Source organism: Phaenicophaeus curvirostris, chromosome 6, assembly GCF_032191515.1.
Source record: "Phaenicophaeus curvirostris isolate KB17595 chromosome 6, BPBGC_Pcur_1.0, whole genome shotgun sequence".
Classification (NCBI taxonomy): domain Eukaryota; kingdom Metazoa; phylum Chordata; class Aves; order Cuculiformes; family Cuculidae; genus Phaenicophaeus; species Phaenicophaeus curvirostris.
This window is the reverse complement of record NC_091397.1, coordinates 41548794-41563296: the sequence shown is the minus strand read 5'-3', so window position 1 is coordinate 41563296 and position 14503 is coordinate 41548794. Positions and strand designations below refer to the sequence as shown.

The 14503-nt window shown below is 38.7% G+C and overlaps 1 protein-coding gene across 2 annotated transcripts in view; it reads left to right on the top strand.

Moving 5' to 3' along the window:
- Nucleotides 1–13942, top strand: part of PDCD6IP (programmed cell death 6 interacting protein) — a 35759-nt gene extending 21817 nt beyond the window's left edge. For both annotated transcript variants that reach the window (XM_069859897.1, XM_069859896.1), the window contains exons 9-18: nt 572–695; nt 1402–1579; nt 1972–2083; nt 2857–3026; nt 3791–4039; nt 5411–5545; nt 6448–6542; nt 9351–9483; nt 12308–12516; nt 13290–13942. In XM_069859897.1, coding sequence (XP_069715998.1) covers nt 572–695; nt 1402–1579; nt 1972–2083; nt 2857–3026; nt 3791–4039; nt 5411–5545; nt 6448–6542; nt 9351–9483; nt 12308–12516; nt 13290–13458 — 1574 coding nt within the window. In that variant the 3' untranslated portion in view covers nt 13459–13942. The remainder of the gene's footprint in view (nt 1–571; nt 696–1401; nt 1580–1971; nt 2084–2856; nt 3027–3790; nt 4040–5410; nt 5546–6447; nt 6543–9350; nt 9484–12307; nt 12517–13289) is intronic.
- Nucleotides 13943–14503: the final 561 nt, after the last annotated feature.

Sequence of the window (14503 nt, the reverse complement as noted above, 5' to 3'; positions counted from 1 at the left end):
TGCTAATTGATGATAAAAAATACTGGAAAAATAAATCATGGGTTGGAAATCATTCCCTGCAGTGTGCCCTTCTCTTAAAGATTTTCTCAGCAACTGTATTTTCTATATTAAATCAACCTTTTTCATTTCTGGTAGAATACTAATATAAAGGAAAAGTATAAAATTGTACTGTTTCAACTAACCTAGTTGCTGGCCTTCCATAAGGCTGAAAAACGTTAGTTTGTTGGCTGTACAGAGGAGTTCTAAAAAATGATCCTCTCTTCCCTTGCACATTTTCTTCCTTCAAAAAAGCAGAATTCAAAATGAAGCTGTAGGGAAAATCAGATTTTTAATCCTACAGTTACTTTAAATATAATGCCTTTAAACTATTTCTAAATCAATTTCAATCTTAAAACCTGAAATCTAATCTAAGGACCAGTAGAGATAGTTTTATTTGAAGACCACTTAGATGGTGAGGGGGAACATCTTAAACTGTTCAGATCTATAGTACAACTTGTACAAAAGAACTGTGAAGGTGTTTGTGTCCTTTTACCTCACGATGCAACTTGAGTAATTTATACTATAATTGCAGATCTGTTTGAGAAGATGGTTCCATTGCAAGTTCAGCAGTCTGTGAGTGTTTATAACCAGAGAAAGGCAGATCTAGTAAATGGCTTAATAGCCCAGATGAGAGAAGCCACAAATCTGGCAAATGGGTAAGTAAGGCTACCTGTTAAATTTATCAAGAAGAGTTAGGAAACAGCCTGTAAACACTGGTTACCTTGCAGCCTGCAGACATCTGGATTATGTCAGCAGTTTTTTATTACTGTGTGTTAGCCTGCAAGCTTAAGCCTTAGCAGGGGTATTTGGAAGTACTTTTCTTGAGGTGTTAATACTGAAAGCATATTCAGAACAAAGAGTATTTAATTTTCTTCAGTCTTTCCTCGTTTTTTAGGAGTCTGACTCTTGCTGAGAAAAAGTTCCAGTTCCATTAATCTATAAGGGTTTTCACATTGCAGTTGTCTGCCTGATTGTACCAATGAGTCAATACATGGTATTTTTCACCCCCAAAAATTTATTCTATACAGTTATAAATAGAACGTACATCAGGCTGAAAGATATGAATGTAACTCAAGGCAGTTGGTTCTTTATCTACTAGATAGTAACTACTGAAAATGTTTGCCATATTTTGTAAATGCTAAAAAACTAGGATTTGTTTAGCTTCGTAAGAGCTATGAAACATCTCTGGTGAGGATACATGAGAAATAAATTTAGAGTTGTCAGTTGGAAATTTCTGTCCGTTGTACTCTGTTTACATTATAACTGACTGTGTGGTTGTTTGTTTAGATAGCAGTGTTATTTACAGGATAAAACCATCTAATGCTATGAACAAGTTGCTATTTAACATGTTGACTTTTTCAGTGTGTTGGCTTCCCTCAATCTTCCTGCTGCTATTGAAGATGTGTCTGGTGATACTGTTCCTCAGTCTATTTTGAACAAGTCTAGGTCTGTGATTGAACAGGGAGGAGTTCAGACTATTGACCAGCTGATCAAAGATCTGCCTGAACTGCTACAAAGGAACAAAGAAATTTTAGATGAAGTAAGCTCAGCAACCGCTAACACTAACACCTGCTTAAACTACATCACTGAACTTTTTAAATAGCAATAGAAAAAGTACATGGTTATGCAAAATCCCCATAATAGTAATAGCACTTTAAAAATACGTTATTTAAATTTTTAGTCTATCCAGAAATTCTGCTGTCACACATGGATGTTCTCTTACAAGTATTTTGGTTTTAAAATTGTTGGGGAGGGGAGGATTCTTAAGAAATTTGGGTGATTTGTGCCTTTTGTGCCTGTTTTTTGTTTTCTAAATTAAATTTATAAAGGATATATGTATGTATTCTTTGTATTTTCTATACTAGCTGTATATTTTGTAGCTAATTCATGCTTAGAATGGCTTATAACGCATGTAACCTTTTACTCTTGTAGTCATTAAGATTATTAGATGAAGAAGAAAATACAGACAACGACCTGCGAACAAAATTCAAAGAGCGCTGGCAGAGAACACCATCCAATGAACTCTATAAGCCTTTAAGGACAGGTAGAGTTCACGTCTCGTGCTTTGGGTTCCGGAGATGCTCTAAAAATGTCCATTTTCATTATGTAAATTAAAGTAGTTCAGTATTTTGACATTATTTTTAAAGATAAAAATTCTGTTTAGAAGAGGTTATGCCCAAATATCCTTACTGCAATCTGCAGTTATTTGGAGTTTAGGGATGATGTGATAGCAATGAATTTGCTGCTGCTTTTGCACTCCTGGAGTGCTTGTACATGCTGTTTCAGAAAGCATATGTGGTGAAAAACGGCTGCCCTCCTAAGAATCTGTCTGCGGTTATCTCTGAAATACTTTAGTGTATTTTTCTTTGTGTATTGACATCTCTTGTTTTGTATTTTACATGAAGATGTTCTTTTTGGTGTTTTGTTTTAATTTTCCCAGCAGTTAGTCAGACTACTTACTCATCACTGTAGCACACTTTATTGTGTGCTTAATATATGTTTTGAAGCCAACAAGTGACTGATAACACTGCCTTGATTTGACAAAGTTGCAGGGGTTGAAATCTGCGGAGCAGCTTGAACAAGTGTTTTTTCATATACCTTTGTATGCTTTTCTGGAGAATTAATATACGTGCCTAGTTTATGCACTATTTAAAGTATCATTTAAGTTTTATGTATAAGTCTTAACGACTTCATAACGTGCAGGCTCATGACAACGTGTGACACTGGCTGAAAAGCGTGAAAACTCCTCTGCCACAGGAATTGTTTGAAACAGGTTTTGAAAGGATATAAAGACCCGTTTTTCCTTCTCGCCACCAGAGGGAGCCAATTACCATAACCTTTTGAATAAAGCTACACAAGCAGATGGCCAAGTTAAGGAGCGCTATCAGACTCACCGGGATACGATTGCACTTCTGTGTAAGCCGGAGTCAGAACTCAACGCAGCCATTCCTTCTGCCAACCCAGCAAAAACATTACAAGGAAGTGAGGTAAAGCATTGAAATTTGTCTCTAGTTTGAAAATAAGTGCTATTAGTCTAAAAAAGTGAACTTTCATGAATTGCTGTGGAAGCTGATCCTCAGCTGCTCTTGTTTATGTCATAATTGATGCAGGAAGTAACATTTGGATAAGAAGTTGTCTTTTTTGTTCAAAATCTGTTTGAGAATATTTTGTTACACTTTGAGCAAGCTCAATTGCCATGGACAGCAAGACTGGTTGACTATTATGAAAGGATCAATCCTTCATGAATAGTCTCATTGTGTAGGGTGGTGGGGTGTAGCACTTAGGTTCTTGGAGCAATTAGGCAATGTGAAAGGCTTGGCCTAGTATTTTCAAGTATTAAGCAATTAAACCAAATTGCTTTCCAGGAACATCATGACTTATCTACAACATGATGATTATTTTTCTCAAAGGAGTGATTTGAATTTGGTGGTTTTGACTGCCATGTTTAGAATATGTAATTGAAAGGTATCTGCTAATTTTTAGAATAAATGGATTTAAAAATCTTTCTAGTAATTCAGTGTTGTTAGTGGAAGCAAGTCTTCAGAGAAGAATATAGCTTGAAAGATGCTTGAAGATTTTTGTTTTGTTGCATTTTGTCCTGGTTTGTCATCTTTAACGCGTTTATATGCAAATACTCATGGAGTGGTGTTGTCAGCATCACTGAAGAGTGCAAGATGGAAACAAGTAATGGAGTATATTTCTGCCATAATTCCTCTAAAGGTGCTAACTTCTGACAATTTTTATTGCCTAGGTTGTTAATGTCTTAAGAACTTTGCTGGCCAATCTGGATGAAGTTAAGAAGGAGAGAGAACAATTGGAAAATGACCTGAAATCTGTAAATTTTGACATGACAAGCAAATTCCTGACTGCACTTGCACAGGATGGTGCTATAAATGAGGAGGCTATCTCTGTGACTGAGTTGGACAGAATTTATGGAAGTTACAAACAGAAAGTGCAGGAGTCCCTAAAAAAGCAGGAAGAACTTCTCAAAAACATTCAGGTACAGCATCTTGCGTGTCTTCCTTCCCCTTTAACTAAGGAGCAGCAATTCCTTTACCTCTCCAGTGCTTTAGATGTGTGACTTTTGCATTCTGCTGTTTTGTTTGTTACTCTGTCGTAGCCCAGTTGAGATATTCCTTTACTCCTCTGCTCCGTGAAAAATACAACTATGTTTTTTTTGTATTCACTGGGAAGAAATGTCAGTTTTTAGCAGACTCTCTGAGCTCCAGTGTAAATACTCTTGGACCTTTCCTTGGTCTAGTTCTGCAGATGGCCTTGCCCTTGAAAGAAGCTTGACCCCAGTGTATTAAATGGTTTGGTTTGTTTGGTTTTCCCTCATGCCATCTTAATACTTCATTCTGGGATAACAGGAGTCCTGTCCTTACTGTCTACCAGAAGACATTTTCTGTCTCTAAAGTACTTTTTGGTTTATTCGTAATTGCTGTTTACTATGTGCTTGACTCCTGGCATGTGAAAAGCTCATCAAGGTAAAAATTAATGAGAACTTTACAAAACTTATTTATAAATTCAGGTTTAATTTGTCTATTACACTAGAGACAGGTACCTGAAACATGTCAAAAGGAGTCTTAATGCTTGAACAAGTGATGGTAGTGGTTTGGGTAATGATGGAGCCCATTTATGCACAAGATTACTTGAAGCTTCGGACTGCAACTTGGATTGCAAGAATAAGAGACTTCCCAAAGGCAGAAAAAAAATCTAAATGAAACATGGCCTATGTTTATCCAGGATTTTGTATTCGGATGTGTTTTAACGTAATAGACTTTTAAAATCTTGATGGAAGTTAAGTTGAGGGTTGAATGTCTTGGAGTTCGAGTTTGGCTTCTGCTGGCAGCTGAAGTAGTCTTTTTAAGTTTGGTTTTTTATTTATTTTCCCAACAGAAATGAGATGTAGGTAATTCTCCTGTAGGTTTTCCCCTTCCTTGTCCTTTTAGTAGCTTGACAATGTCAACCAAATTTGAAGTAGCGCTTCTTAAATATACTAACGTTCCATATGATTTTATGAATACCAATGGAGAGCAGTACAGGAGAGCCTGATTAGCATAGCCTGTAAAAGAGAGTCTGCTGTATGAGCTTGAGAATTAGCTGAAGGCAACCCACAACAGAACAGATAATTAGCTTATACCTACTGCCAGTGTGTTAAAGCATGTATAGTTCTGAAATAGCCACTGCGCTTGGTAAACAGCAAGTACTGGGAAGTACAGCGTGTGGATGGAGCATGAGGAAAGGTAGACATTGGGAAATGGGGGTAGAAGCAATGAATAAGAGGAAAAAAAAACCCAAAAGACATGGGATCCTATGCGGAACTGGCTTGCATTATTTTCACTGCTTTTTTTTCCACCCTTCTTTTAAGAATGCACATCAGGATTTTTCAAAGATGAAACAATCAAACAATGAATCTAATTTAAGAGAAGAAGTTTTGAAGAACTTAGCTGTAGCAAATGACAACTTTGTGGAACTTCTAGCCAATTTAAAAGAAGGCACAAAGGTATGGTAACATTTAAGGGATTCAGAGAACCTTTTTTTATATTTACACAAAGAGACATGGATCAAAAATCATAATAAACTTTGCAGACATGCTAGATGAGACGTACATTTTTGAGGATTTTGCTACTGAACTGAGGACAGAAAGCTGCTCAAATTTCGATTGTTTTGACAGCTGTGAAAGATTTCTTTGTCCCTATCTGAAAAGTAAGCTTTTCTGAGCATTGCTTTATGTTAAAATAGGAAAAGGTGTTAATTACAGCCAAACTCATGCTGAAGCACCCAGGTGAGCCATTTTGTCTGAGGAATTCTTTCATCTTTTCTCCTGTGGTATTTAATCACCTTATCAAATTTGTATTTTATGTACTGCTACTGCAGATATGTGGCGAGATGAGGAGGGCTTTATTTAGCTTTCTTTTTTTTTTTGATAATGGGCTTCTGGAAGGTGTCTTGCTGCTTTTGTATTAAGTGCTTTTTGCAGAGTTAAAAACCCGCGACTCTGAAATTTCTATTCAAATGAAAAGCATGGAACTGACTGAAGGCAGTAAAATTGGAAAAAAAAGAAGGAATTATACTTCAAAAAATAAATGCTAAACACAGGAAGTGGTCTGTTTTTGTTTTGGTTGTAATCTACTTCTATACCGTTTTTATATTTCTGTTCGCACACACGTGCACATATATGTAAACTGACAAAATTGTAGAATATTGCAGAGGTGGATTACAGCTGGCTAGCATTTGTTTTTGAAAAGCAGAATACAGTGCACTAGGATTCTTTACTGGAATGGTAGCTTCGGTATACTGTAATAATACAATGCCTATAATTGGATCAGTATGTAAAAAAATGGTAGCATGGAATCCAACAATATTGATGATGAGTGTTTTTTTGGTGTGGTTTTTTTCCGCTAGTTTTACAATGAGCTGACAGAAATCCTGCTGAAATTCCAAAATAAATGCAGTGACATTGTCTTTGCTCGCAAGACTGAAAGAGATGAGCTGCTCAAGTAAGTTTTCAGTATTTTATTTAAGCTGTGTAGAAACACTTAAGTATTTATCAGAAATTAATTCTTAATATTAAGTTACTTGACGAAACAAGAAAGGGAGACTAGGTGTGTTATTACTATCGTCGCCTCTTTGCCTTAATGGTAGCCCCTCTCTCCCCTCCCTGGAAAAGCTAGGAAAGCTTGGGAAAACAAATGGAAAAATCTACTTTGTAGTCTGCTCTTCTGTGCCTATATACAGTTCAGTGTGGATCTCTTTCATCTTATCATGATTTCACTCTCAGTTCTTTTTGGCATGCATCCATTAATTTTATTTTATAATTTCCGGTGAGGAGCTTCTAATTACTGCACTTTGCTCCTTCTGTCATTTTGATTTGAGAAATTATATAGATGCTTCAGCCTATGATTTGCTTCCATGTGCCCTGGTGCTGTGGTAGGAAAAGCTTTGGTATTCCACTTTCAGTCTGTAGTCTCAACTGGTCTGTTTTACCAATGTTTAGATATGTGAGTTGCCTACAGTACTGGGGAGAGAGGTAGGTTTTGTCCTTCATGTAAAGGGAACTTTCTGATGTTGTTGTTGTCCCTGATGTGATCAGGCTAGCATAGTATGCTTCAGCCATGACTTCTAGGCTCTTGAGGAAAGCATAACTGAAAAGACTTTCCTTTTAGTCAACATTCTTGAGCAAAGTATGTAGTCTTTTATGAAAAGATCTAGTTGTTATTGAAGTTTTGGTTGGTGAAACTGCAGTTGTACTCTGCACAGGCTATGTTGTGAATGGGATGCTCAGCCTTCACATTTTACCTTTCCTAACTTCGTCTGTTGTAGAATTGTTCTTTTTCGGTTGGGCATTGTGCTTGTCAATTAACAGTAACTGTATGCAGCCCCCTTCCGCTTCCTACATTTGTGTGATTCGGAAGCTGTAGGCTATGCCTGACCAAGGCGTAGATTTTAATATCTTCCATCTCTAATATGTTAACATTCAGTGTTAAAGCTGTAGATTTAGGGTTCGTATAGCATTCAGTTGAATCTTGCAGTGATATCTTACTGCCTCATATGCCAACTGTTCACTGGCATGAAACTGTGAAGGTTAGGGGCAATGACCAGATTTGGGATAGTTGTAATATATCTTTATAAAAATGATTTCTCAGTGCACCCTACCCACAGTTCAAGAGAATAGAATGTGTGTTTTGCCTGTTAAACCTGCCTCTGTTCCTGCCGTCCCCTCCTACTCCCCACCCCAAAAAAAAAGACTGTGGGCTCCATCTTCACTTAAAATAAATTTGTTCAGTTGGTTGCTTATTTAGAACTCGATATTTCCCCCCCCTCTTCGCCCCGTATAATTGTTATCTGTTGGAGAATCAGTTTTAATGCTGTTCAGATTTTCAGATTTAATTCATTTGGTCAATTTCTTGTTAAAATATACTTCCCTCTGAATAGCACTGCTGTTCTGTTCTGTAAGCCATCAGGCTTTGCACCATAATTTTAAGAAGAAAATTGTTAATTCCATCTGTTACATAATCTTTTTAGACATTAAGTTTTGGTTTTATTAGTTTCAGCTTAATACAGCATTGAATAGTTACTCTGCTACCTGTAACAAATAGTTTGAGATATGCATATGTAACAGAGCATCAAGACAGTATTTCCAGCTTTTTCTCCATCATTTATTTTTACTGTAGGGGTAACTGTGAGGGCAGTTTTCTTGGAGTTTTTGTTTGAGTCTTATCCAAGTTTTGACAGAAGTTACCAGTTTTATTGTTCTTTGGAGCTCACCTGAACTCCTGTATAATATATGCTTGTATATATACGCCTGTAGTTTGTTGCTGACTAGACAGTGTATCCTTGTTAGTCTCAGAATGTTTCAGAATGCTAGGTGTCAAGGTCTAACTATTATGTATTGCTCACCTGTCATTATTATTTTTACACAAAATTGTCTGAAATTGTAAATGCTTCCTGAAGTCTCTCTGAAGAATCTGCCTATATTTAAATATTGAATCTTTGCATTGAGAAAATGCACTACATCCCTCTGAATATGTAACTTAGAGCTGCTTCCTTGGAGTTTTCTTGACAAGCTGACTGTAAAATTATGCTTATTAATGGCAGCTTTATGATACAACATGGCACCAAAACCTCTTGATATCTTACCGAAGTAAGATACCGAAGTATCTTAGCAAAAGTAATTCTAGCAGTAGAGATAGAATAGAGAACTTGAAAGCTCATGTGCTGAGCCATTCAGATTTTTGCCAGTTTTTTTTTAATAGTTATGCTTACCCAGGTATAAATGATATTGCAGGCTGTCTAGTGGATGCTCCCCCCCCACTTTTTTTTCTTAGATGTATGGTATTTGCATGCAATATTATTTAATTTAGAGCAATTTACAAGCAACATGACACTGCTTTTGTTCTGTATTTTGGCATCTTGTTACATGTCAAAATCACTGAAATTTACTTTTGTACTTTTCCGTAGCCTTGAGGTTTCATTAGGTTCTCAGGAAAGCTTCCAAGTTGCTAAATGTTATTATTATTCTATAATTTCTGGTTCCAAAGCTTTTGGCTAATTCAGTGATCCACACCCAGTATTCACTTGAACAAAAAGGCATCCTTAAAAAATAGATGTTAACAATTAATCAGAGGATTGGCTAGAGGATTGCTTCCATGGAAGTGTTTTGGACTCCAAATTCAGGTTAAGCTAGCTCAGTGATCGTGCTTTAAATACTTGATTTAGTCTGTTGCTTCTTTTTAGCTTAGCTTGCTGCAGTGTATAACAAACAACTCTTAAACTAAGCTGTATGTTTATTTGTTTGTTTTTAATAGAGATTTGCAGCAAAGCATTGCGAGGGAACCCAGTGCTCCCTCTATTCCTCTGCCTACCTATCAGAACACATCAGCTGGAGGAAGTAAGCCTGCTGCATCATCAACTCCTACTCCAGCACCCAGGACCATGGTGGTAAATCAATGCTACAGAATTAATGGGCTGGAAATAGAGTGTCCAGACTGATAATAAAATCATAGAATGGTTTGGGTTGGAAAGTACCTTAAAGATCATCTGTTTCCAATGCCCCTGCCATGAGCAGGGACATCTCCCACTAGTCCTGGTTGCTCAAAGCCCCATTCAGTCTGGTCTTGAACACTTGGGACATCCACAACTTCTCTGGGCAACCTTTTCCGGTGTATAAGTAACCTCATAGTGTAGAATTTCTTCCTTGTATCCAATCTGAATTTGCTCTCTTTTGGTTTAAAAGCATTACTTGTCCTACCGCTACGTGCCCTTGTAGAAGTCCCTCTCCAGATTTCTTGTAGGCCCCCTTGAGGCACTGAAAGGCTGCCATAGTGTCTCTCAGGAGCCTTCTCTTTTCCAGGCTGAATAACCCCAACTATCTCTCAGTCTTTCTTCATAGGAAACATGTTCCATCCCTCTGATCATCTGTGTGGCCCTACTCTGGACCTGCTCGAACAGATCCATGTTACTTTTACGCTGGAGGCCTGAGAACTGGACACAGTACTGCAAGTGGGGCCTAATCAGACTGGAGCAAAAGGGGAGAATCACCTCCCTGGCCTGCTGTCCACACTTCTTTTGGTGCTGCCCAGGATACGGTTGGCTTTCTGGGATGCAAGCACACACTGCCAGCTCTTGTTAAGTTTCTCATCCACCAGCACCCTCAAGGCCTGTTCAGGGCTACTCAAAAGCCTTTCTCCACCAAGCTTGTAATTGTGCTTGGGATTACCCTGACCCAGGTGTAGGACCTTACACTTGGCCTTGCTGAACTTCCTGAGGTTTGCACAGATTGCTTCTCAAGCCTGTCAGGGTGTCTCTGGATGGCATCCCAGCTCCAGTGTGTTTACTGCACCACACAACTTGGTGTCGTTGACAAACCTGCTGAGGGTGCACTCAATCCCACTGTCCATGTTACTGGTGAAGATGTTTAACAGCACTGGTCCCAGTAACAACCCCTGAGAAATTCTACTTGTCACCGATCTCCGCTTGGACATTTTGCCGCTGACACTGTTTGAGTGCAACCATCCAGCCAGTTTCTTTTCTAATGAGTGGTCCATCCATCTGATCCACGTGTCTCCCATTTAGAGACAGAATGTTGCATGGGACAGTGTTAAATGCTTCGTACAAGTCCAGGAAGGTGATGTCATTTGCTCTTCCCTTATCCACCGATGCTTTAACTCTGTTGTAGGAAGCCTTCAAATTCATCAGGCATGATTTGCTTTTAGTGAAGCTGTGTTGGCTGTCACTAGTCGCCTCCTTATTGTCCACATCCCCTATCATACCAGGTGGATATGCTCCATGATTTTGCTCGCCACAGTGGTGAGACTGGTTGGCCTGTAGTTCCCTGGGTTTTCCTTATTTCCTTTCTTAAAAATAGGAGTTATGTTTCCCCTTTTCCAGTTAGTGAGAACTTCACCAGACTTCCACGACTTCTCAGATATGATGGATAGTGGTTTAGCAACTTCATCTTCCAGTTCCCTCAGGAACCATGTGTGCATCTCACTGGGTCCCATGGACTTGTGAACCTTCAGGTTCCGTCTTGCACCTGATTTTCTCTTACAGCAGGTGATTCTTCATTCTCCTAAGCCCTGCCTTTCCCTTATGTGACTTGAGTTGTGTGGGTAGAGCACATTGTGGTGAAGACTGAGGCAAAACCGTAATTGACCTCAGCCTTTTCCATGTCCTGGGTAGTTATTTACTTCCAGGGAGTGCCCACGTTTTCCCTAGTCTTCGTTTTAATAGCTGATTACCTATAGAAGCTTTCCTTGTTGCCCTTGACATCCCTGGCCAGATATAATACTGTCAGGGCTTTAGCTTCCGTAACATGATCCTTGTGTTTTTGGGACAACGTCTCTGCATTCCTCCCAGGCTACCTGCCCTTGCTTCCACTGTCTGTAGGCTCCGTTTTAGTGTTTAAGATTGACAAGAAGTTCCTTGTTTATCCATGCAGGCCCCCTGGCATTTTTGCCTGACTTCCTCTGTTGGGATGCATTGCTCCTGAGCTTGGAGGAGGTGATCCTTGAATATTAACCAGCTTTCTTGCCCTCCCCTCACTGCCTTCGAGGACATTATTGCATAGTACCCTACCAAGCAGATTGAGGCCTAAGTCTGCTCTCCTGAAATCCAGGGTAGTGAGCTTGCTGCGTGCCCTACTCACTGCTCTAAGGATCTTGAACTCCACTGTTTCACGATCACTGAAGCCAAAGCTGTCCTTGAGCTTCATGGTCCTCGCTAGCCCTTCCTTGTTGGTGAGAGCAAAGTCCAGCATAGCACCTCTACTTGTTGTCTCCTCTGTCGCTTGAAGGAGTTGTCATTGACTCATTGCAGGAACCTCCTGGACTGCTTATGCCCTGCAGTGTTGTCCCACCAGCAGATGTCAGGGTGGTTGAAGTTTCCCATGAGCTTGTGAATGTGAAGTTGCTCCTGTCTGTCTGTAAAGGGCCTTATCCCTCTTCCCATCCACTCTTGGCCTCATCCCATGGCCTCATCCTCATTCCTTTATCCCATTACATGATCTGTAATTTGCGTTATCACTCTAGTGTATTGGTGTATTTGGAAACGTCTTGAAGTGAAATAGAGGGCAAAGTCTAAAGTCTTTGCAGAGATGCATTAGGTACTATTGGTGTTCGTAATTTATACCTTTGAAATGGAAGGCTTATTGCTTTTTAGATGCTTTGCAGTGTTATCTGTATAGAGCAAATACAGAATCTGTTTAAAATTTTGATTCCCAGACTTCCAGAAGGAAGCTCCAGCTTAATTCACTTTCTCTTTTTAGGGGACTAAACCACAGCCACCAGCACGGCCACCACCACCAGTGATTTCTTCAGCAAGCAGTTCCTGTTCTGCATCAGCACCCTCTGGAACAGCTGCAGCTCCTGCTGCTCCTGCTCCTACTCCTGCTCCAGGAGCCAGTGCACCTGCAGCAAGCACTGCACCTTCCCAGGCACAGGGACCTCCTTACCCAACTTACCAAGGATACCCAGGGTAAGCTATGAGTACTTAAGCAGTTCTTCGTTATCCCATTATCTAAATGCTCTTGTTTGTTGCACGTGACATTTTAAAATCAATTATTGTCATAATTGAAAACTGTGGGTTTGTTTTTTTTTTCAGTTTTAGTCGTGTAGTTCTTGTTGGAATGATTTGATGGTACCATTTGTGGGAAGATTTATTTTAGGTTTTTGTAGTTCAGCTTTTTTAAAGGCAAAGGGAGATAGGACAGCAGTTCCTTAACTGTGGTTTGTGGACCATTGCCATCCGTTGCATAATTAGTTGGTGGAGTTTGTCTCGAAAGTTTTGGCGTATCTCGTTTTTCAGATCTTGGTTATCTAGCTAAAGATGATGAAAAATATAGAAAAAAATCCTGTTTAGACTGTGCTTTTTATATGATGCTTTTTTTATGATGCTTTTTTGCATCTTTCTGTAGTCATCACAAGGATTGAAGGCAGCTGCTATCTCTTCAATAGCAGGCTCAGCAAATGTTAAAATATGTACAATGATAATAAACATGAGAGAATCAATTTAGATCAACTCTAGTTCCAGAAAGTTGCCTTTACTCCACCTTCTGCCTGCATTTGTTCCATGCATTATAATTTTTTTCATGTTTGATCTTTGAAAGTTGCCACACTTTCTGCTGTGCATAAAAGAAAATGAAAGCACTCGTGGTGATTGCATGTCTCTTGTATCTTTTGAGTTGTTATTTGCAAATTAACGTCATCAGTGTTTAACAACTGAAGTATGCTTTTTTTCCTCCTCCACAGGTATTGTCAGATGCCCATGCCGATGGGCTATAATCCATACATGTATGGTCAGTATAATCTGCCATATGCACCCTCACCTGTGTATCAAACCCCTGGACAAGCACCATATCCACCACCTCAACAACCTGGATACCCTTTTCCTCAACAGCCTTATTACCCTCAGCAATAAAGTATCTGCAGAGAAGTTCTGTTTGTTAAAATTTGGGAGAAATTGGCAATAAGCATACTAAAACTTCTAGCTTCAGTTAAGGTACCATACTGAGCTGTATGCAGTCTATATCGCCTGTTTAACTGCTCAAAAATGTCTAGATCAGTTTCTGATTACACTAAACACTTTCAAAGATTTGCTGCAGTAGATTAGACTGTAGACTAATGCCAGAATTGGAGCATAATTCAGTGATCTGAAACTGTACACTACATGTCAGCTAAACCAAAACATTTCCTTGCAAAAATCCTATAAGTAACAAATGGATTCAGATGAGAAAAATCAAGCAGCGTGTGCACTGGGTGTGATATATTCTCCAGAACCATATAGCTTCTAATCTTTATCGGTTTGTATTTTTTTGAGTTTAGTTAAATATGCTATTTTTGTCTAATAATCAAGGTCTTGTAAATCATCAGTAAAAAAATAAATTACTTAAGAATGGTTTAAACACTTTGCATTCTTGTTACTGTAAAAATGTTTTGTGTGTCTGTAGATTCTTTCATTTGTACCTTGACGTGCATAACATAACTTACCAAACGTTTAGCCTTACAACTGAATTTCCACTTCTTTTCCTTGATGCTTTATTTTTATGACAGAATCTATAATTAGCCATTTAAATGTTGGTAGATCAAGTCTTGTAGGTAGAATTTTCTTACAATTTTGAGGTGTATTGGACTAAAACCCATTCATTACTATTTTAAAAGAATAGTTGCTCTCCTATCCAGAATGCTACTTAAAAGAAAGGGAGATCAGGTTCCCTCTTACAGGACCAGAGACTGGTTAGTCTAACCCGTGTTTCTGAAGAAATGTTGTTTGGAAATGTATTATGGCTCAAAATAGGGCAAGTATTGATTGTTGGAGCTTTTCAAATCATGTTTTTAAATGATTGCTTTTTTCCCTTGAAAAAATTAGTGTATTCCCTCAGGGAAGTTATCAGTGGAGAAACTTTTTTTTGTGGGGAAAAAAGAAATATCGTCTTGTAAATTAAAGCACATTCAATGTTTACTTT